At 51.0% G+C, this 22,139-nt stretch overlaps 1 protein-coding gene across 1 annotated transcript; it reads right to left on the bottom strand.

Annotated features, from left to right (window-relative positions):
• Nucleotides 1-247: 247 nt before the first annotated feature.
• LOC128134843 (uncharacterized) lies at nt 248-21,634 on the bottom strand. Its single transcript, XM_052773026.1, has 14 exons — nt 21,587-21,634; nt 18,533-19,665; nt 14,434-14,650; nt 10,283-10,440; nt 9,822-9,923; nt 8,834-9,031; nt 7,884-8,443; nt 6,570-6,843; nt 5,680-5,890; nt 4,355-4,497; nt 3,330-3,443; nt 2,292-2,495; nt 1,482-1,575; nt 248-506 (listed from the first exon to the last, which is right to left on the bottom strand). Exons 2-14 carry the CDS (start codon nt 19,401-19,403, stop codon nt 443-445), a joined length of 3,210 nt encoding a protein of 1,069 aa, XP_052628986.1. The 5' UTR covers nt 19,404-19,665; nt 21,587-21,634; the 3' UTR covers nt 248-442.
• Between the last annotated feature and the right edge of the window lie 505 nt (nt 21,635-22,139).

The following is a 22,139-nucleotide window of genomic DNA, read 5'->3' as shown; positions in this document are numbered from 1 at the left end:
ACTTTCACTGCAGCAGTGAAGTCCAGAGGGACTCGAAACTGGACTTGCCTGCTGGGTGGAAAGGTCTGCTGGGGGGGGGGGGGGGGCGGCAGCCTTGGTTCATCACCCAGCAGTGAATCTCGAGAGGAGACAAAGTATGTCCTTCCTCTGCATCAGCCAAGCGGGCTTCTTTCTTTCTGGTCATCACACTTAGCACAAGCTTAGCCTAGAAGAAGTCCCTAGCCTGTTTCTTTAAAATCCTTGAGTCTGAGGTCAAAATTTTGAAGTGTAAAAACAATTCAGGTATTTGTATACACACACACACACACATATACACCTGGGCATTCTGCAGGTTCTTGCAGCTATCCCGGTGGATGGAGGAGCTGGACAACAAATCTGCCCCCCCACAGACACACATGCCTGGCCCCAGTGCTGTTAGACCCTGCCGCTGTGTCCAGGAGCATTAGAAGTCTGCTGCAATCTCCCCGCAGTCATTCATTTCGATGTTGGTGTAATTTTGGGGATGTCTGAAAAGCAACAGACACAGAAAAATGCAAGATCAGTCGCTTTGCTCTTTTGCACAAGCCAGTTCATCTGTATCTCAGCTTTGCACTTAAAATGAAGAGGCTGGATGACCAGCCTTCAGCAGGCACAGAGTTTCCTAAGGTCTCTGTTAGCGTTGTGAGGAAAGACAGGAACAGAACACCTGCCATCACCTGGCACATGTACATCAACTTAAAATCACCCTGGATTCTGAAAGAGCTTCCCTAAATCTGACTTACTTTTAAAAATTCCTTTAAACAAAATAGATACTGAGTTTTCTGTTCCCCAAATGTATTTTAAGAACTTCCCTCATTTCTAATTCTTGCATATCAGCCCCCCTATCCAATGATGAAAGAAGATCATTAAAAATTAATGGAAATAAATCACCTGGGCTGGTTAAATAACCCATCTACTGTAACATTTATTTCAGAGAAACATACAGCCTCAGTGTTAAGCTGCTGTTTGCCTGCTGACAACATCAGGGAATGCCAAGTAATTATTTAAAGTGGTGTCGTGTTATAATATGAAAGCTGTTTCCCATCAAGCTAAACTCTCTGTTGCTTCCACCCTGCTCTATGGAAGAGCTCTTCCCTGTGGCCAAAGCATCATCTCTCACTGGCCCTTGCGTGCCATGAGCCTTCAGCTTTCTGCTCTCCCACCACAGCACGTTGTAAGTAAGACTGATGGCCTTTACACTGTGCCCACTGACATGCCTAGGATTATCCATGGTTTCATTTGTGATTATCTTAACCTCCTGCAGAACCTGCAGTCTGCCACATCAAAAGCAAAGGGGCTTTGCTGCAAACATTAGAAGCAACATATTGGAGTGTCTGGATATAGCATCTGAAGGTAGGTGTTCACCCGAGTGAAGGAGCAGGTCCCTGCGCAGAGGTTAGAGAGGAAGCACTGGGGAAGGAGAGGGTGAGAGATGCAAGGCAGATGGGAAGGTGGTTTCTCACCTTTTGATGAAGTAAAATGCCAGGCTGACCACGAAGAACATGAGCAGGAGAGATCCCATGACAAACAGGGCAATTTCCCAGCCCTGGAAGGAAGCTGAGGGTGCAAAGGCAGAGATGGAACACTGTAGCCATGACCTTTCCTAGCACAGCGTACCACCAGGAGGCCATAGAATCACAGTCACAGAATGGGTTGGGTTGGGCTGGCCTGGGTTGGGTTGGAAGGGACCTCTAAAGATCATCCAGTCCAACCCCCCCCGCAGTGGGCAGGGACATCTTTCACTAGATCAGGTTGCTCAAAGCCCTCTCCAGCCTGACCTTGAATGCTTCCAATGATGGGACACCCACAACTTCTCTGGGCAACAACAGGTTGGGCTGTCCCAGCCTCCTGATCTGGAGACCCACTCTTCTACCCACCCTGGCTGCACCCCCCACCATGTGCTGGTTCTGGCTGGCTCCAGCCTGGGTGCCAGCTGCTGCTCTGAGCAATTGGGCTTCAGGGCTTCTGGGCTGTGTCTGACAGCTCCAAAAGCAAGGGGGTGCCCAGTGAAGACCAGTCTCACGAGAAAATTTAGACACCCAAACTTCCAGTGGTATTGGTGTAATAGGGCTGACTACCCCATCACACTGGAGGAACTGACCGTCATTACCTCTCTCGTAATGACCCACCAGTTTCTAGAAGGCAGCTGCGTTTGGGAAGCATGACCAGAGGTCCCTGCTGGCTTGCCCCTCTCATGTGGATACATGGCCTGCCCTCAGCCCCAACCCTGCTCGCTGTGCTGGAAGCAGATCACTTCTTTGCCTTCTGCTCACCACTGCTGTGTGACATGGACGGTGCATTTTCAGGGGCGATGCACTCAGGACTGATTTTTAGCACTCTGTCATCCACAGAGAAGGTGTGGGGGCTGGCCAGGAAGCCCTGGCACCAGGTCTCGATGGACTGCTGCTGCTTCGGCTGCCGAGCCCACACCTGGCCCCAGACCTTCACCAGGGAGCCCACGCATGTCAAGTTCAGCCCTGTGGAGAAACAACAGTAGGTCTTGGGTGGCTGGAAACCCTCCAGCTGTTTGGGAACACATTGCTCCCATGACTTCATGCCCTGCTCCAGTAACACCCTCCTGCTCCCAAGCTCTTCACTCTCCCCACCTCTGAAATCACACCACCATGCTGTATTGCAGGTAACTTCAGCACATGCTCAACTTTCTTTCAGTGACAAAAGGGACTTGGAGTTGTCCTCTCTACCCAGCAGAATACTTTGTACTACACTTGGTAACTTCCCAATCTCTACCCGTTGGTGAGAGTTGTCTGAAATTGTTCAAAGGGTCAAAAAGGTGTTTGGGCAACAGAGACAAAACATGGCTGCAAAGCCTTCATTTCCTTACAAAACCAGTCAAAAAATAGGAAACATTTCTTTCCATCCCTCAAAAGCTGCAGGTCCCAAAGACTTCCAGAAGTGACTTTTTGGTCCAGGTACTTTGAATAAGTATAGGACACTAAAGGAGTCTGACAGAGAAAGAGTTGAGAACCAGAGTCCTCTACAGTGCAAATGGCTTTTTGCTTTGCAGGTTTAGGATATTCAGTTTGTCTGGCAGACATCTCAAGGCATCATCAGAGACTTCCGTTCCTCACAGTCCCTCTAGCTTGCCCTTCCTCTAGTAAGCAGCCCGTGTCAGGCTCTCTCCTGCTCTCCTCGCTGAAATTCCATGTACCCGCCACTGCTCCTCCAGTTCCCCTCACTTGAGTGCAAGCCTGCAAGTTTGGCTTGAGAAGGGACCATCCTGATGACGAGCAGCTGTGGATGGGTAAGGGAGGAGGGGACTGCAAACTGGGTGAGCAGAGTAGGGCACCAACCTTGCAGGTAGAGCTCAGAGACACCGCAGGAGCACTTCTCCTCTAGGGAGCTCACCAAGACCCTTCCCAAGCTTTTCAGCATCCTCCTCTGGTGCAGGGTCCACGTGGAACAGTCTAGAGGAAAAGGAGAAGTGGTTTTCTGGGTGCAGCTTGGGGCTGTTAATAAGCTCCCAGCTGTGTGCCCCTTCCAAAACACTTGGCTTCACATCTGAGCTCAGCAGCAAAGCTCCTCCAAAGCCTGCATTGCACCCTCCTCTGCATCCCATCTTCCTCTGCCCGCCTCCTGCAGGGTGAGTCTTCACTTCTGGCCTTCTACCACCACATATGCCAGCTTTACTACTTCACTGACCGCCCAGGGGAGTGGGGAAGAGGCGTGGCCCATGTGTCCCACCACACGGGCCAGTACAGAGTGGTGTCTCATGCTGGGAGAGGAAGGAGAAGTCCACAGCCTGCCCCTCTCAGGAGGCTGGAGGAGGAGGAACAACCTCCTTTTCATTTTACCCAGGTCTTGACTGCCCCAAGCTGATCCAAGCACAGCCTTTGCAGGGGCTGGAGACCCCACTGTATTTTTGCTTGCTGGCTCCGGAGTCAGGACAGAGCCACACCACTTTGTTCCCACGGATGGACTGAGACAGGAGGGTTTGCTGGCAGTTTCCCTGCCCCTGACCCTGCCATCACGAGAGACCTGGGGGGGGCTTTCCTGCCATTGCTGCAAATCTAACACTGCAGAAAGAAATCCTGAGAAGGGCTTGGCCCTGCCTGAGCAGAGACATCTCAGATGAAATACATGGCCACCTTCATACAAGCACACGCTAAAGCTGTGAGCGAGGCTGCCCTCTTGGGATGGTGGCATCACATCAACGCATGGGTGTCTGTACCAGCTCTCCCCCAGCATGTCCCCTTTCATGACTGGCAGGCAGAAGGTTTCCTGTCAGCATCCCCCTCCCAAGCCATGGGAAGTTGGGGTCAGCCCCCCGTCCCAGCACTCCCACCCCATACCAGTGGGGGCACCCAGCTCCACTCACTGGGTGTCAGGAGGCAGAGGTGGAGATCCACGGCAAAGGCATCCTGGGGACAGCTATTCTGCAGACCAGGGGTAGGGTCCGAGACGGCAAACTGCAGTTCTGCGCTGGCATTGCCGCAGGCACAACGGCTCAGGGACACAGGCCTGTCCGCAGGAGTCAGAGCTCACCAACATATCACACACCTTTCTTCCCACCTCCAACCACAAATCCCCCCTGGGCCCCAGTTCCTGGTGCTGCTGGGGATGATGGAGAGTTTGCTGGAGCTGGAGCTGAAATCAGCTTTCACAGAGCCATCACAGAGATGTGTCCAGCCAACCCCACCAGTTGGATAAGACCTGGGCTTGGCCAGAGCAAAGCTATTTGGTCTGACTGGCTTCTGTAGGAGTAAGATTGCTGCCTCATTACAGCCAGTCTCCCAAAATTAAGAGTTTGTCCTCCGGAATAATGAATTTTCCAAGCTACACAATATCTGCCCCTGCATTTCACTAACCTATTGCTTCCCTCCCCACCCCAGGGCTTAGAAACTTGGTCATGGTGTGAGGAAACAGCTTTTCTGGATGCAGTTGTCCAGGGCTGGACTGACAGAGGCTGCCTGGAGTCAGCCCATGTAAGCTCTCCCACCAAACCACTGCCCTGACCTTGTGAATAACCCGGTGAGGTTTCAGCACAATGTTTCGGCCAGCCAGAAGCTGGAGTTCTCATTTTCCCAGGAAAACCACGCACGTGGGGCTGCACTCTGTGCCCGTGTGCTTGTAGGGGAGGCTACAAACACAGAATCTCCTGTCACACCATATGGAACAGGGGAGCAGAGAACTTGAGGAGGACAGATTTAATTAACAGAGGTGATCCTGTGGACAGGAGGACCTCTGCTAGTATTCCCACCAAGAGAAAGGCTCAGCCCTATTTGTCGTTGAGTCCACCTAGGAGCGAAAGGGATGTCGGGTTTTGTTTTGTTCTGCTGCTCATAGGGATATCCTTTTTTGTTTGGTTTGTTGTTTGGGTTTTGTTTAAAGAAAAAGTTTGGCAAAGCAGCATATACAGCTGCTATCTGTAAAGGCTGCATGCCTTCATGTGATGCCATACACATCCCTTGCGGGAAGTGAGTTAAGTGAGCAGTGGAGGAAAAAAGTTCAATTCCCTACACCAAGGGCAGGGAAACATTTTCCATTGCAATGTGCTACGCACCTCTCTGTTTTTCATCACAGCACTGGTGAATGCATTCAGCCGTACAGGAGGCAGGACAAGGCAGCAAGCTCAGCGACATGCCAGCCACAGGCTCTGGGCACAGGGAATCCAAAGGCATTTTCCCAGAGAAGTGACCTCACCTGTCATCCTTGCAGGGTACAGCATAAGATGGTCCAAGGAAGTCCAAGTGTCCTCCAGCTTTGCTGGGCTCACACGTGTAAACCAAGGCATCCACCAAGTTCTCTGATGTTGCCTTTGTGCCACCAGGAATCAAGCTGGTGCTGTACACAGCAATAGCGCTGGAGCCTTCATTAGTAGCAGAGAAGTCCTTGGAAGTCAGGTTTGTCCCATCTGGAAATGCCAGGGCAATAGGTGGGGTGAATATCTAGATAGTGTTAGTCTGAGCCTTGAGCCTGACAGGACAAGCCAGTAATGAGGAGAACACCAAGAACAGAAATGGGAGACAAAATAATGGTGGTGACTGAGGTCAAGTAAAGCTGTACAGCGACTGCTTGCTGTGAACATAGGTTTCCAAAAAGATCAAGGTTCCTCTGAGATGCAGAGTCCTCTTCATGCAGCCCAGCCAGAATTTAAGGTAAACAAAAAACATAAATCAAGATAAACGAATGTGCCGAGGAAACACCACCTCAGGAGCAGGAGGAGGCAGCAGCACTGCAGGTCTCAGTGAGCATCAGTGAACAACCTGACAGTCCTGGTGGACCCTGCTTCTCCTGAAAGCCCTTGTCTTGGTACCGGCAGCAGGAGCTTTCAGTCCTCCCAGTCCCTCTGCCCTGCACGGGGAGCTCAGCAGAGGCATGGAGGAGGGTTAAGCACCTTCTCAGTTGGAGTGTGACGGAACAACCCAGGCCAAGCAAAGAGAGAAAAAACAGGAATAGAAGACAGGAAAGGCAAGGAAGAGTTGTTCCGCATGCCATGCACCCTCCTTCATCCCTTTCCTCCAAGCTGCTCAACCACCTGCCTATTTGTTTGAAGACAGACCACATGCCAGGTCCGTGCCCATCAGCCTCACCGTGCCCATGCCCTCCATCCAGTGCAAACGTGAACAGCCCCGTGGCTCCAATGATGCCCCTCAGTGGGATGCTGGCACGTGCCTTGCCCTCCTTCCCCAGGAAGAAGACCAGGCTGAGCCCTCCCAGGCTGGTGCCAGGCTTCCCCTCCAGCTCAACAAAGTGGTGTGGAGTAGTGCTGCCAGCCAGGCACAGCTCGCTGATGCGGATGGCAGGAGGGACCGGTGCCGAGGAGCTGCTGCAGGAGTTCTCCCCCAGCGGCGTCACCATGGTCACCTGCGGGAAGACATAAGAGCTGCTGCCACCACTGCTGCTCCCATTTCTTCAGGTGGAGCGACAGCTGCTCATGGCGTTACCTCTCGTTCACGACTCCTACAGCTCCCTGGTGAGGCCCAAAGAGGACATAGTGGTTCTGCCTCACACCAGCTGCTCCTCACTCCCACCATCTGTTCAAGGGTTGTCCTGACCGTGGGGTCCCATCACTACACATCCCCATCACTGCTTTTGCTCCTACCCTTGGGACTCAAACAATTCTCTTTCCCTACTGCCAGGAGCACTTCTACACTTGTGTCTCCAGTCCATGGCATTGCTTCCTTGTGGTCCTTTCCCACTGCAAACACACCTCCCTCCTGCCAGCAGACGTCTTCTGCTTCTAGAGCAGTTTTATTGCCCAAGTTCTAGACCTGAGCACACCTCTGCGCTGGCCTGATCCCAGCAGGCATCAGCAGTGGAGCAGCAAAGCCCTGCCTTACCCAGCTTTGTGCAGGACAAGCATACATACTCTGTCATGTTCCTTCAGGGGGACTATCTGAAACTAGACATTTTGAAATAAAAAGGAACAGTTCAGATGAATTAATGCAAATCAATCACACCAGTGGTTGAGGCATGTCCTTCACGCATGGGCCCTGCAGGAAGCTGGGTTTCAGGGATGTGACATGCTGTGCCACACATCCTGAAGGTGGCACCAAACAAGCAGGAGTGAAGAGGTACCTCCATGTCTGGCTCGGGGTAACTCGGGAGTCCGCGATGCTGCCCAAAAGCAGACTCGCCCATTCTGGGGTTGGTGGCATGTGAGCTGTCTTCAGGGATCTCCTGTTTCTGAGCCACGCTGCACAGGGCAGGGAGCTATTACCTGGCCAACAATAGGCAGGTGAACGGGGCAGGGAGGTGAGGGCTGGTGAGAGCATTATCAGATGGCGGGAGGTAGATGCGGCTCACCAGAACACCCCGCTCTCCCAAATAAAGGACATACTGAAACATGACTGCTGCCCTCCCAGTGACTATGGATGGAGAAAGGACATCTGCCATCAACTCACCTGGAAGCTGCTCTGGAGTTTTGTGCTCAGGCTGCGGCAGCGGCTCAGAGACTCATCCTCAGTGCTGTGAGAATCGTTTTCGTACAGGATACTCTGCCCTGGTACCAGCACTTTGACCAGCTGGTCTGCCTTCTCCAGCATTTGGGACGTGTATACCACAGCATCCACCAGCCCCTCTGCAGTCACAGCCATGTTCACTGCATAGAGGGTGGTGTTGCTGTAGTAGAGAGCCACAGCATCCGCCCCGTTCTGGATGGTGTTGGGGGGCAGCCCGATCATGGATGCTGGGCTCATGGTGCTGCTCCCCACCAGGAAGTAACCCAGCTCATCTGTGTGGTGTCCAGACAGGTCCAACACCTGGTAGGCCCGGCTATTTTTACCATTGTAGAGGACCAACCAGTATCCCTGGAGGTCAAAGCGTGTCCGTCCAGTGTAGAAGAGTTCGATGTACTCTGCATCCTCTCCCCTCCCTGGGTTGTCTGGGTTCACCTCGTTGATGAGTAGCTTGGCCACTTGTACAGAAGGCTCTTGAGTCCCTTCTGGTATCTCTGATGGGACACCTTGGAAAGCAAAAATGTCACAAATATGGGCCTAAGCACAGAGCCCCAGAGAACTAATACAACATTGCACACTGTTTTGCTGGGGTGAGACCAAATTCAGCAGGGGACTGAGGATGCTGGCTCAGATTTTTATCATCTGTGTGCTCTGCAGTCCTTAGAAGAGCCCTGGCAATACTCTGGCTAATGCTAGCTGTAACAACAGAGCTTGCTGTTATTCCACATAATGAGCAATATGGGCTTTAGTAACTGGATGTGATGGAATTGGAAGGGATCTTTGCCAGAGTTGGGGAAATGGAGGGAGGGACATCACTCTCCTCTAGGAGAGCTAGACCCACATGTCCACCCTCAAACACATTGTATGCCCCAAACTGCAAGAATGATCACTGGTACCTGGAGGCAAGTCTGGCACATTAATATCCTTGAAGCAGGAGCTCTCTACTGTAATGTTCCTTCTGTCAAAACTCACAAGTCCAGGTGTCTCTAGGAAGGTCTTGAAGGCTAGCAGCAGGCTGCTCAGCTGGTCCTCTGACTTAGCAGTTAGCAGAGTAGTGAACACAAGCCCCAGATCCTGGCAGGCTGCCTTTGGCTCTGCAAAGGCAAGCAGAAAACTGCCTCAGTTTCATCCATGCCACCAAAGACCCACTTTTTCTCCTGGAAGAGACACAGAGCTCACCAGCTCAACTCTACCACCACTGCCCTCCTGGTCAGACTGACTCAGGGCAGCTCATACCATCCGCACAACGCTGTGAGCTCTGCCTGTGCCAAGGGGCATCCTGGGACCGAGCCACACAGTACACCCAGATGCTGTCTTCATCCTTTAGAAGCCTTGTAGTCCCAACAGCAAACAGAACGGTCTCTTTGGAGGGGTGTCTAAACATAACACTGCTGACAACGCAGGCAGCAAAGTCATGGCTCTTCTCTTCATGTCTCTGCATGTGCTCATCACACTCGCATACTAACATAGTAGGGATATCAGAGAAACAACACAGACCAGTAAGTCCACTTGCATTTCTGCTGCAACTTGGCTTAGTTCATACGGGTCATAAGGTCAAGTAGGTAACAAACTCCTAGTTGACATGTCAGCCCTGTTGCCACATCTGTCTGACTGCAAATGCTCAAGGCCAAAATAGCTGGTGGTCTGCAGATGAGCACTGATGTGTGTTGGTGGAGCCGCAGATGGGAGCGCTCTGCGGAACATCAAAGAACAGCAACATGGTCTGCCTAACACTCAACATTTCTGTCATCAGCACCAAGTTCACATTAGCTGGATCCAAACCAGGAGGACAGAATGCAACAGGGAACACAGGGCTTAAAATCAGAAGTGAACAGACATTAACCACTGGTGGTCCCTGGACTGCCCCACTCCTGCCCAGCTCACCTTTGAAGTAGGCAGCAGAGATTCCACAGCTGCAGGATCCATCAAGAGCCTGGACCAGAGTCATCAAAATTTCTTCTGACTTCAGGAGCCACTCCTGGCAATCTAGGAAACAAAAAGCCAGCTGTCACCCAGCCAGTGCAACCTTGGTCATGGGATCCAGCTCATTCTGGGATGGGTGAAGCTCAGCTCCTGCTTATCACTCAGAGGACCCGAAAAGGCTTCTCTTCACCCCAGGCATTTGGGTGTGGGAATGAAGACTGGAGAAGCTCAGCTTGGCATGGGTTGCCATGAAGAAAAATATTGCAGAAAATTGTCAGATGTTCTAGTTGCGTTTCCTCTGGTGTTACGTTCACACAACCCAGCATGACTCTGTGTGGTCTTCCTGGACAGCTCTGGCTTTGTGCACATGGTCTTGTCCTTAGGGGGTCCTGCCTATAGGAGCAGAAATAACTAATACCCACCTGCTACACGAAGGCAGAAGGAGAGAGTCTGGCTGAAGCGTTTGCTGGGGCAATCATTGAGCTTGCCAGGGGTGGGCCTGCTGAGGACGTAGGACAAGGAGTCCCGGGTCACAGAGCAGCAGTTGCACTGGTTCATGGACACATCTCCCAGCTGGTGCCTGCAAGAGGCAGACATGTAAATGAAAGAAAACATGACCTGCCAGCAACCTGAGTGGTCTTCACCCACCAGTCACTCCTGCCTGCACCAGAGGGTGAAACCATGCACTTATAGCCCTCTCCCTTCACAAGGTTTGGAGGGATATCCCATCCTCATCAGTAACTCCTTGTCTCAAAAAAACCCCAAGACCTCACTAAATCGTGAGAGAGAAGAGCATGGGCTTCATCCAACCCTTTTTCTTCTAGCACTGGCTGCTTTTTTGACTCATCTGAAGACAGGCAAGATAGTGCAGACACACTCATGCTCAGCCTGGGACCATTGGGAAGAATGGTGGGGTGCAGCTAGAGAAACTGGAAAGGCAGCACCTGAGGATGAAATGCTTGAGCAAGAGCCCTCAACTCAAAGACAAAGAGGATGATTGGGGGGGTTGGACTAGATGACTTTTAAAGGTCCCTTCCAACCCAAACTATTCTATGATTCTATGATCTGACCCTGGCAATGAGGGCTGAACTGTGTTGACTAGCTGGAGTGCATGGAGCTCTGCCTGGGGATGAGAAGCTAACCAAGAACATATGGGTCTGGATTAAAGGAGGGCAGGGACGGATGACATTACAGTGGAGGTCTGCTACAGGCCACCCGACCAGGAAGACCAGCCCTGAGTGGATGAGGCCCTCTATAGACAGATAGGAGCAGCCTCAAGTTCACAAGCCCTGGTCCTCATGGGGGACTTCAGCCACCCCGGTATCTGTTGGAGAGACAACACAGCACGGCATACACAATTCAGGAGGTTCCTGGAATGCATTGATGACAACTTCCTTCTCCAAGTGATAGAGGGGCCAGTGAGGAAAGCTGCTATGCTGGACCTTGTTGTCACCAACAAGGAGGGGTTAGTGGGGAATGTGAAGCTCAAGGGCAGCTGTGGCTGCAGTGACCATGAAACAGTGGAGTTTGAGCTGCTTAGGGCATCAAGGAGGGTGCACAGCAAGCTCGCTAACCTGGACTTCAGGAGAGCAGACTTTGGCCTCTTCAGGGATCTGCTTGGTAGAGTACCATGGGATACAGCCCTGGAGGTAAGAAATCTTCAAGGGTCACCTCCTCCAAGCTCAGGAGTGATGCATCACAACAAAGACAAAGTCAGTCAAAAACGCCAGGAGGCCTGTGTGGACGAACAAGGAGCTCCTGGACAAACTCAAACACAAAAAGGAAGCCTACAGAGGGTGGAAGCAAGGACAGGCAGCCTGGGAGGAATACAGAGAAATTGTACGAGCAACCAGGGATCAGGTTAGGAAAGCTGAAGCCCTGGTAGAATTAAATCTGGCCAGGGACATCAAGGGCAACATGAAAAGCTTCTATAGGTACCTTGGTGATAAAAGGAAGAGTACATCGGTGATAAAAGGAAGACTAGGGAAAATGTGGGCCCTCTCTGGAAGGAAAGGGGAGACCTGCTTACCTGGGACATGGAGAAGGCTGAGGTACTCATTGACATTTTTATCTCAGTCTTCACTGCCAAGTGCTCCAGCCACACTGCCCAAGTCGCAGAAGGCAAAGGCAGGGACTGGGAGAATGAAGAACCACGCACTGTAGGAGAAGATCAGGTTCGAGACCATCTAAGAAACCTGAATGTGCACAAGTCCATGGGACCTGAATGAGATGCATCCATGGGTCCTGAGGGAACTGGTGGATGAAGTGGCTAAGCCACTATCCGTCATATTTGAGAAGTTGTGGCAGTCCACTGAAGTTCCCACTGACTGGCAAAGGGGAAACATAATCCCCATTTTTAAAAAGGGAAAAAAGGAAGACCCGGGGAACTACAGGCATCAGTCTCACCTCTGTGCCTGGCAAGATCATGGAGTGGATCCTTCTGGAAACTATGCTAGGGCACATGGAAAATGAGGAGGTGATTGGTGACAGCCAACATGGCTTCACTAAGGGCAAATCATGCCTGGCAAATTTGGTGGCCTTCTACAATGGGGTTACAGCATTGGTAGATAAGGGAAGAGCAACTGACATCATCTACCTGGACTGGTGCAAAGCATTTGGCACTGTCCCACATGACATCCCTGTCTCTAAATTGGAGGGACATGGATTTGACAGATGGACCACTCAGTGGATGAGGGATTGGCTGGATGGTTGCACTCAAAGAGTTGCAGTCAATGGCTCAGTGTCTGAGCAGAGACCAGTGACAAGTGGCATTCCTCAGGGGTCAGTATTGGGACCAGCACAGTCTAACAAACATCTTTGTCAGTGATGTGGACAGTGCAATTGAGCGCACCCTCAGCAAGTTTGCTGATGACACCAAGATGTGTGGAGCAGTTGACACACCAGGGGGAGGGATGCCATCCATAGGGACCTTGACAGGCTTGAGAGGTGGGCCCATGTGAACTTCATGAAGTTCAACAAGGCCAAGTGCAAGGTCCTACATATGGTTTGGGGCAATCCCTGAGAACAGCGCTGAGGAGAAGGACTCAGAGATGTGGGTTGACGAGAAGCTCAACATGACCTGGCAATGGGCACTCGCAGCCCAGAAAGCCAACCATATCCTGACTTGCATCAAAAGAAATGCGGCCAGCAGGTCGAAGGAGGTGAGTCTGCCCCTCTACTCTGCCCTGGTAAGACCTCACCTGGAGAACTGTGTTCAATTTTGGGGCCCCCAACATAAGAAGGACATGGACTTGTTGGAGCGGGTCCAGTGGAGGGCCATCAAGATGATCAGAGGGCTGGAGCACCTCTCCTACGAAGACAGGCTGAGAGAGTTGGGGTTGTTCAGCCTGGAGAGAAGGCTCCAGGGACATCTTATAGCAGCCTTCCAGTACCTAAACGGGGGGTACAGGAAAGCTGGAGAGGGACTTTTTACAAAGGCATGTAGTGATAGGACAAAGGGTAATGGCTTTAAACTGAAAGAGGGTAGATTTAGATTAGATGTGAGGAAGAAATCCTTCACTGTGAGAGTGGTGAGGCACTGGAGCAGGTTGCCCAGAGAAGTTGTGGCTGCCCCACCCCTGGAAGTGTTCAAGACCAGGTTCGACGGGGCTTTGAGCAACCTGGTCTAGTGGAAGGTGTCCCTGCCCATGGCAGGGGGGGTTGGAACTAGATGGTCTTTAAGGTCCCTTCCAACCCAAACCATTCTGTGATTCTATGATTCTGTGATTGGTATTTGGTTGACAATTACACACAGAAGCCAAGTCTCGTGCTTTGCCATCAAAACCACAGACAAGAGCTTGCCCAGGGTTTTTTTTGCTTATTGTCTGGTTCCACACACCCCACCCCATCTTCACGTGCATAGCACCTAGCTGCCTCTGCTCCTCCACCTGCTCCACTGTCCTTTACCCACTCTGTTGTCCTCTTTCTCCTGTTCATAGAGCATGCCTAAAATGTGAAGGAAACAGTTCTCATGTCTCACAAAAGTCTGAAGTTACTAATGTTTCACTTAACCCACAAGGACAAAAAGAAACCCAAACCCCCAAAAGAAAGTGGCTCAACCCAGAATGAACAGTAACCCCACTTCCAGTCCTTGGTCTGGATGAAGCAGGGCAGGGACTTCCTCCTGGGTCAGGCAAGTGATGCTGAAGTCCCTCCCTCGTCCTCATTTTGACCTGAAATTCCATCCTGAACCTAAAAACTCTTTTCTTGTTGAAGGTGGTACTGGAAAATTTATTATATTGACCACTACACTTTTATAAACAATAAATAATTAAAATTATGAAATAATAACCAGCAATCATTTCGTCAGAAAATTGCTCCTCAAGTACTTTATTCTGCAACTGTACAGCTGCACCAGGACTACTGTGGAGAGGGGCACACCTACAAACTTAGACCAGGCAGTGGAAAAAGGCCGGGACTCAATAGTGCCATGGGGAGACCCTGGTCTGGAGGTGGCATTTGTCTTACAATCCCGACCGGGGTTTGGGGCACAAGGCAGGGGTGACCCTAGCAGGCAAGGGCAACTCTGGTGCCAAACTCTCCTCCCAGCCCTGCCCAGCGAGAAGCCTCTCACCGCTTTTCCTTGTAGGCAGGTCTGCCAGGGGTCAGGATCTCCAGCAGCTCAGGGTTCGGTTCCTCATTGCTTGTGTACACAAAGGCATCTAACAGGCCGGTCACTGGCAGAGCCTTCCCCGGGACAAAACTGCTGCTGTTGCCTCTGTAGAGGGCAATGGCTTTGGGGCCACCTCTGACGACAGGACGGGTGGTATTCTCTGGGAATGGCAGATCCACTGCAGACCAGCAAGGAAAGGAGCAACAATGGCATGTAAGCAACACATGAGCGATACCCACTGTGTAGGAAACCAGCATCAGATCGGTCCTGGAGATCAGGACACAGGAACTCAGAAAGTGGCTGGGGTTGTCTGGCTATTGCAAATTTGGCATCCACTACCCCATCTTTCTTCTCACTAACATTTCTCACATTCGTGCAGCCTGTATTTCCCCATTTGTGACCAGATCCACAGTGTATAGGAGGCTGGAGGGGGAAATCTGAGCAGAGTTCGTCCTGCTATTTTGGTTCTGCGAACAGCAAAGCTGATTCATGAGTAAGCAGGGGAACTGGAAAGCAAGTGGTGATATGACTTTGTCTACAGTAAAGTCAATTTTTAATTTGAAAAGAAATCTGCAAAATCCACTAACCTTTCAGGTAGGAGCTACTTTAATAGTACACAAAAATATTTAAGAATTGACATTTTATTCTAGCATTCTAGTCCATGGTTTTTACAAACACAAACACTCTACACATACACACACATATATGCACACACATATTCAGCAAAGGCCCAAGATACCAGCATACAGAATTAAGGTTGAGGTTTGCTGGAGTTTCTCAATTTCATGAGCTTCTCAATTTCCTTCCTTGTACTTACTGTTCCTTTCACAAGCCATTTCCCCAGCATGCAGTAGGAACTGCTGAGGACATTAAAAAGCAGCAGACTGCTGCTATTTTGATACTTCTCCTTGCATAAATGGCTCCAGGGAATAAACGTTAAAGGAGGAATCACATGAGAGGCAGAAGGGTAAGGAGAAGTGGTTACTCCTTGAGAAGTGGTTACTCCTTGAGAAGTGCCACCAGGGCACCTGCACGCTAAGGGGCAGTCCTGTGCCTTAACCCTGATGCACCCCCTGCCCAGGGAACTATTTTTCCCCTGGCTGACTTATCTGGTAGCCTTCTACAATGGAGCGACTGCATTGGAGCATAAGGGAAGAGCAACTGAAGTCTTCTGTCTTGACTTCTGCAAGGCCTTTGACACGGTCCCACACAACATCCTTGTCTCTAAATTGAAGAGATATGAGTTTGATGGATGTACTATTCAATGGATAAGGAATTGGCCACATCCAAAGAGTTGCAGTCATCAGATCTATGCCCAAGCGGAGATCAGTAACAAGTGGTGTTCCTCAGGGGTCCGTATTGGGACCAATACAGTTCAACATCTTCATTAATGACATAGGCAGTGAGTGCACCCTCAACAAGTTTGTGAATGACACCAAGCTGAGAGGTTGGTGACACCAAGTTGATACACTTGAGGGAAGGGATGCCATCCAGAGGGACTTTGGAGGAGTGGCCCCATGTGAATCTCATGAAGTTCAACAAGGCCAAGTGCAAGGTCCTATACCTGGGTCAGGGCAATCCCCAGTATCAGTAGAGACTGGGGGATGAATGGATAGAGAGTACCCCTGCAGAGAAGGACTTGGAGATACTGGTGGATGAAAAATTGGACATGAGCTGGCAATGTGCGCTCACAGCCCAGAAAGCCCATTGTATCCTGGGCTGCATCAAAAGAAGCGTGGTCAGTAGGTCAAGGGAGGTGATTCTCCCCCTCTACTCCACTCTCATGAGACCCCACCTGGAGTACTATGTCTGTCCCTGGGGGTCCCAGCACAAGAAGGACATGGACCTGTTAGAGCAGGTCCAGAGGAGGGGCACAAAAATTATCCAAGGGCTGGAAGAACCTCTCCCATGAAGAAAGGTTGAGAGACTTGGGGTTGTTCAGCCTGGAGAAGAGAAGACTCTGAGGAGACCTTCTTGTGGCCTTTCAATACTTAAAGGGGGCTTATAAGAAAGATGGGCTTATATGACAGACTTTTTACCAGAGCCTGTACTGATAGGATGAGGGGTAATGGTTTTAAACTGACAGAGGGTAGATCTAGATTCGAAGAACAAGGAAGAGAAGTTTTACGATGAGGGTGGCGAGATGCTGGAACAGGTTGCCCCTTGAAGTTGTGGATGCTCCATCCCCTGGATGTGTTCAAGCTTAGGTTAGAGAGGGCTTTGAGCAACCTGATCTAATGGAAGATGTCCTTGCCCACAGCAGGGGAGATGGAACTATGATGATCTTTAAAGGTCCTTTCAACCCAAGCCATTCTATGATTCAATTGAAAGTTTTCACACTGGCATCTGTCAAGGGAGGACTTTTGCTCTGGTGCTCTCACAGCTTTAAAGTCTCTGCTGTGATAGGCAGACAAGCCATACAAAGACAGGACTAACAGCTGGGGCCATTTTAAGAGCTCCTGTCCCAAATCTGAAGTGGTCAGGTGAAATCAACATCTCACAGAGTGCTCAGCATGGAGTCACTATGAAAGTACCCTTTTAAGATGATTAATGGTAATCACACAGTGTCATTGGGTGTTTTTTGGGTAAAACCTTCCACAAAAATGTGTGCACAGTATGCTTGAGACATCTTGACAAGGCCTCATTGGAAAAAAAAATGCCAAAGCATATTTCCAATCACTTTCCTGACTTGAGTGAGCCTTGAGGAAGAGTTAAATGTAATCCTTAGAAATTTCCTGCTTAGTCTGCAAGCTGGTTGTGCTTTCACATCACTTTCTTTGACACCCCCCCCCTTAGCTGTTGACTGCTAACAGCCCCAGTTCATCCAGAGGTAAGAGCAGAGCACCTTTCCTGGTGAGAAAAGCAGAGCTCAAGTGGACAATCAGCTCTTCTACGTGTGGTGAAAGAGTATTTGGAGCAGTTTGAATTGTAAGAAGGAGCTCAACTGCTTTAAAAAAAAAAGTTTTAGTTGCAAAACTATTTTTATTTTTACGGGAACCGGCTTTGTAAGGGATGAATATTCTCCCTGACTCAGAAATCATGAGTCAGTGAATTACACAAGACATGTGCAGAGTCAGTGTCTCCAGCTGCCAAAATCTTCTTTTGAGGTGCCTAAAATAACAAGATATTTCTTTTTCCTCAGGTGGCCTGGAAGAAATGTTTTACATTGGAAGGAAGTTTAGATTGCAGCTTCACACAGCCAATACATGTGTCACCTACATTTGCAGATGGCGCAATGGAAGAAAAGCCCTTGTGCTTTCTCGAGACGAGAGTATGTACCTGCTGTGAATGACCACCAAGTTACACACAGAGAAGGGGGACACTCCAAGGAGATGTGGCACAGTCAGGGTCCCACAGCAGGCTGGCCACAGGGCTGGGAGCAGAACCGTGTCCTCCCAAGCAGCAAAGGCACATGTGGTCTTCTGACCTCCACGAGGTCCCTCACCTGGAGCTCTGCAGGTCTACCACTTCTGCGAGACATACCACCTCCACTTGTTTGTCCTTAAACCACCTCCTTCTACCTTCTTTTGATGCCTTTTAGTTCTTGTACAAGGAGAAAAGGTAAGCAAGCGATCCCTGTCTACTTTCTTCAGGCTACTCACATTTCCAAAACATTTGTCAGGGCCCTCATAAGCTTTTCCTTTTCTTCGTGTACTTAGTTATTTCTTATGTGAAAGCATTTCCAGAGCACTATCCATCCTAGCTGATCTTCTCTGAATGTCTCCAATTCTAATATAGACTTTTTGAGATTAAGGTATTGTACCACACAAGACACAGTTAAAGATAGAAACAAACTATGTATTTACACAGTGGCATAAAAGATGCCATCCATTCTTTCCTCTTGTCCTTATAATTTCTAATATTTAATTTGCTTTATGTAATTCCTTTTCCAATAATCTCTAACATTTCATTTGCTTTTTTATCTGCCACTGAGTTCTGAGTCACATTTTCACCGATCTCAGAACACCAAACAACAATAACAAATAACAGCATCCTCCAGACCCAAAATTGGCTGATTGCTCCCCTATCTCTGAGGTAGTCATCAAAATGCAGTCCTTACCTGAGGTTTTGCTTTGTGCTGGACCGATGAGAAGTAGCCCATCCAGTGAGGTTTTGCCGTAAACATCCATGGTGAAATAAATGTCTTTGGTCTGACCATCAATCAGCACCAGAACGATGTCCCTCAGCATGGTGGAGTGGGGACCCTGAAGCTCTATGAACTCAAAGTCTTCAGAAGAAGAGGCAGCAAGAACCTCGCTGATCAGGACAGCAGATGCGTTCAGCTGAGAAGTTAGGATGCAGTGGTTGTCTGTGCCCGGACTGGGCATGGCCACTTGGAAAATCCACTGAGAATCTTCCCCACAGCACCTTTCTATTGACTCATCCATGGTCCTGAAGGTGGAGTCCTCCAGGAAAGCATCTCTGCCAGGGGTCAGTACCCTGACCAGGGTGTCTGCTCTGTCTGTCTTCTTAGTCTTATGGACCAAGGCATCTACTAGCCCATAACTTGTGACGCTCATGCCCTCCTTGTAGTTCCCTTTTCCATAGTAGAGAGCAATCGCATCAGGGCCATTCTGGATAGTGTTCTTAGGAATAACTATAGCAGGGTTCACAGAAGAGGAGCCAATGAGAAAGAGCCCTTGGCTGTTAGTAACTTTGCCCTGGAGGTTTAAAACCTTGTAGGCTCGGTTTCCATTGCCATTGTAGAAGACCAGATAGTAGCCATCCAAGCAGGCTGTTTGACCACTGGTGTGATAGAGCTCCACAAACTCAGAAGTGTCCTCTCCTGGGCTGTCAGCATTGACTTCATTAATCAAAAGCGTATGCTCTGTTTTCTGGTCCCTGGGGGTTTTTATGAGATTCTGAGCAGCAACCTTGGGAAACCAGATGTACACAAGTACCATCAATCCAACGTGCCAGATATCTCCCATGATGAAGGCTGGGATTTTTGTTACAGTTCAAATCAAGAGGAGAGGGGGCCTGTCCTTTTCACAGCCACAAACAGAGCACAGAAGGAAGCTGCCACGACTTGGCTGTTGCAGGACAGCAACACAAGGCCTCCGACCTGGAAGCTAACTGGCAGAGGCAGGCACGCTTCTTCGGGGAGTTCTGGTTTGCAAAGCAAAGCAGCAATGCCACAAAATTCAGACTGAGAAGGGTATGGCTTGAACAAGAAATCTCCCAGCTCAGCTCCTTTAAAAGTTGGGGGGGGAGAGAAAAAAACTTGTTAGGAAACATAGAAACACATCAGTGACATTTAACAGCCTTAAAGCCCCATAATTTTTCCTCCCTACATTAATCAGAAGTTTAGCAAGATGCATAACAGCAACAATGGGACAAAGCCAGCAGTTTTCAGTGTTCGAAACCCTGACACTTGTGTGAACATTGAAAGTTGGACCATGTCTGTGTTAATAGTTATTTCCAATTTATTCCACAAGAACTAACATAAAACGGCACTAAAGATGATAGTAACCATTTCTCCATCAAGGTGAGGGTAGGGAAGGAGAGAACAGATGGGTTTGGCTGGATTCTTGTCGCATGTGCCGCAGAGCAGCTCCACTGGCCACCACACCAACCAACCCTGCTGCAGCTCCAGCAGATGCAGAGTAAGTCTGTGGAATAAGCAGTGGGGAGGAACTGACTATTTAAGACGCTTGAAAAAAAGTGAGATTTGTTTTTGCATTTCCAGAAACATTTCTGTGAACAGCTGTACCATCACCTGCTGAGCTTAGATGACCTCCTCACGGTCTTTGGCCAGCTGGTATCAGACAAGCAGAGGTTTCCAGCCAGTGCAATGCTTACCAGCATGGGTGTCGGAGGCCTGCCGCCTTCCTGCGCTGCTGGGCTGACGGATCAGGAATGCACCCAACCCTCCAGCTGCTTAAAGTCATGGCTGATGATCACAGCAGCCCAAAGGGGTGACTGCTATGCGGATGGATACCTGCAGTCTTTTCCAGGTGAAATGCCAGCCGCAGTGGGACCGTAGCATCACAGCTATAGACGCAAACACCCAGGCTTCTGAGTGAGCCTGTATGGTCCCATTTATTGTGGCCACCTGAGCTAATGCCAGTGCACATATGTCTCCTCACAAACAGGAGGAAACTGCACTAACTCCAAAGGATGAAGCTGACAGCGATTCCACAAAAGAACATAAAAACCCCCACCTTCCCCTTTTGCTGTGCCTGACAGCCCTTAAGCTCATCTGCTCTCAGACTACAGACGATGGAGAAGTGCACACATGCCTCATGCCTCCGCTGCACAGGACCAGCCCTGGCCCTGCTCTCTCTTCTGTTAGATGGTCACTATCAAAAAGGTCTCCGTCCCCTTTCAGGCACATCCCCAAAATCACTATCAATATCCCCCTTCTGCCAAACTCTTGCTCCTGCCCAGCTTCCAAAGAAAAAGAAGCTGTACCAGCTTCTCCCGGCCAAACCCATCCCCCCAGGTGCCCTATTTCCACGGTCTCTCCCCATTTTAGTTAAAGCAGGAGAAAGGAGGAGGAGCACACGGGGGAGCTCCTGTCCAGAGGCTTGCGCTGGACAGAAGGAAACTCACCAGAAATCGGAGAAAACAGCAGGAAAAAAATACACCACCACCACCCCACCCCCCCCCCTCAAAGCTGGACATACTGGCAGGGCAGGAGCGGGGCGGGATTCCCGGGGTGAGGGGGGCGGCGGGAGCCCCATTCCCGGCCAGCGGGGGGTGAGAAGGGACGGGAACAGGGACAGGGACGGGGATGGGGACGGGGGCGGGGATGGGGACGGGGCTGGGGATGGGGACGGGGATGGGAATGGGGGTGGGACGGGGATAAGGACGGGGATGGGGACAGCGATGGGAATGGGGGTGCGACGGGGACGGGGATGGGGACGGGGACGGGGACGGGGACAAGCCTCCGTCCGGCCCGGGGAGGCGGCCCGGCTGCCGGCGGGGCTCGGCGGAGCGGCCGGAGCGGAGCTTCGGGGCTCAGCCCGGGCCAGCGGGAGCGGGCTCTGCCCGGCACAGCCCCCCCCGCAGCCCCCGCGCCGGGCCGGGCGCCCCCCGGGCGCAGCCCACGGAGCGGGGCCGCTCCGGGGAGGGGGGGGTCCCGCTCGGCCCCGCCGCCCCACGTACTCACCGCCGCGCTCGCTGCCACGGCCGCGCCGCCACCGCCGCCCGCCGGGGCCGCACCGGGGAGGGTGGGTCGGGGCGGGACGGGGAGGGGGAGAAAGGAGAGCCCTGCAGGAAGCTCTGTCCCCAAAATAAGTTCGCTCGTCCCCGTGTCCCAGAAGAGCCGCCTCTGGCTCTTCCCAGCTCTTGTCCCGGGGTGGGATGGGTGGATGGATGGATGGAAGGATGGATGGATAGATGGATGGATGAGCGGACGGGTGTTCGCCAGTTATGTATCCATCCCCCCCACCCCACTGAATTCCCCAGCCAGGACTAGCAGCACAGCTGTGTTGGAGGACATTGTGTCTCTCCTTGCATCAGCCTCAGTGGTTGAACCAGGAGCTGGAGGGCTGCGTGGTGGTGCCAGGAGGCCTTGCGCAGCCTGCCCCAGTGGCAGCGGCAGGGCTTTCCCTTGGGACTGGTCCCTGTGGCCCTCATGAGCCGCTGTGTCTCAGTGCTGCGCTTCTGCTGTACAGGATCCAGCACCCAGCCTGACCAGATGCAAAGTGAAGAGGAAATAC

The sequence above is a fragment of the Harpia harpyja genome, chromosome 21 (genome assembly GCF_026419915.1).
Source record: "Harpia harpyja isolate bHarHar1 chromosome 21, bHarHar1 primary haplotype, whole genome shotgun sequence".
Taxonomy (NCBI): Eukaryota; Metazoa; Chordata; class Aves; order Accipitriformes; family Accipitridae; genus Harpia; species Harpia harpyja.
Note: the sequence above shows the minus strand (reverse complement) of the source record. Positions and strands in the feature narration are given on the sequence as shown.

Excerpts from the sequence above, each read along its gene's own strand:
- LOC128134843 (XM_052773026.1), bottom strand. The coding sequence starts at position 19,403 with ATGGGAGATATCTGGCACGTTGGATTGATGGTACTTGTGTACATCTGG. Across the intron at positions 9,924-10,282 it reads CTTCTGCCTTCGTGTAGCAG|ATTGCCAGGAGTGGCTCCTG; the intron begins GTGGGTATTAGT and ends TTTGTTTCCTAG. Across the intron at positions 3,444-4,354 it reads CCTCTGCCTCCTGACACCCA|ACTGTTCCACGTGGACCCTG; the intron begins GTGAGTGGAGCT and ends CTTTTCCTCTAG.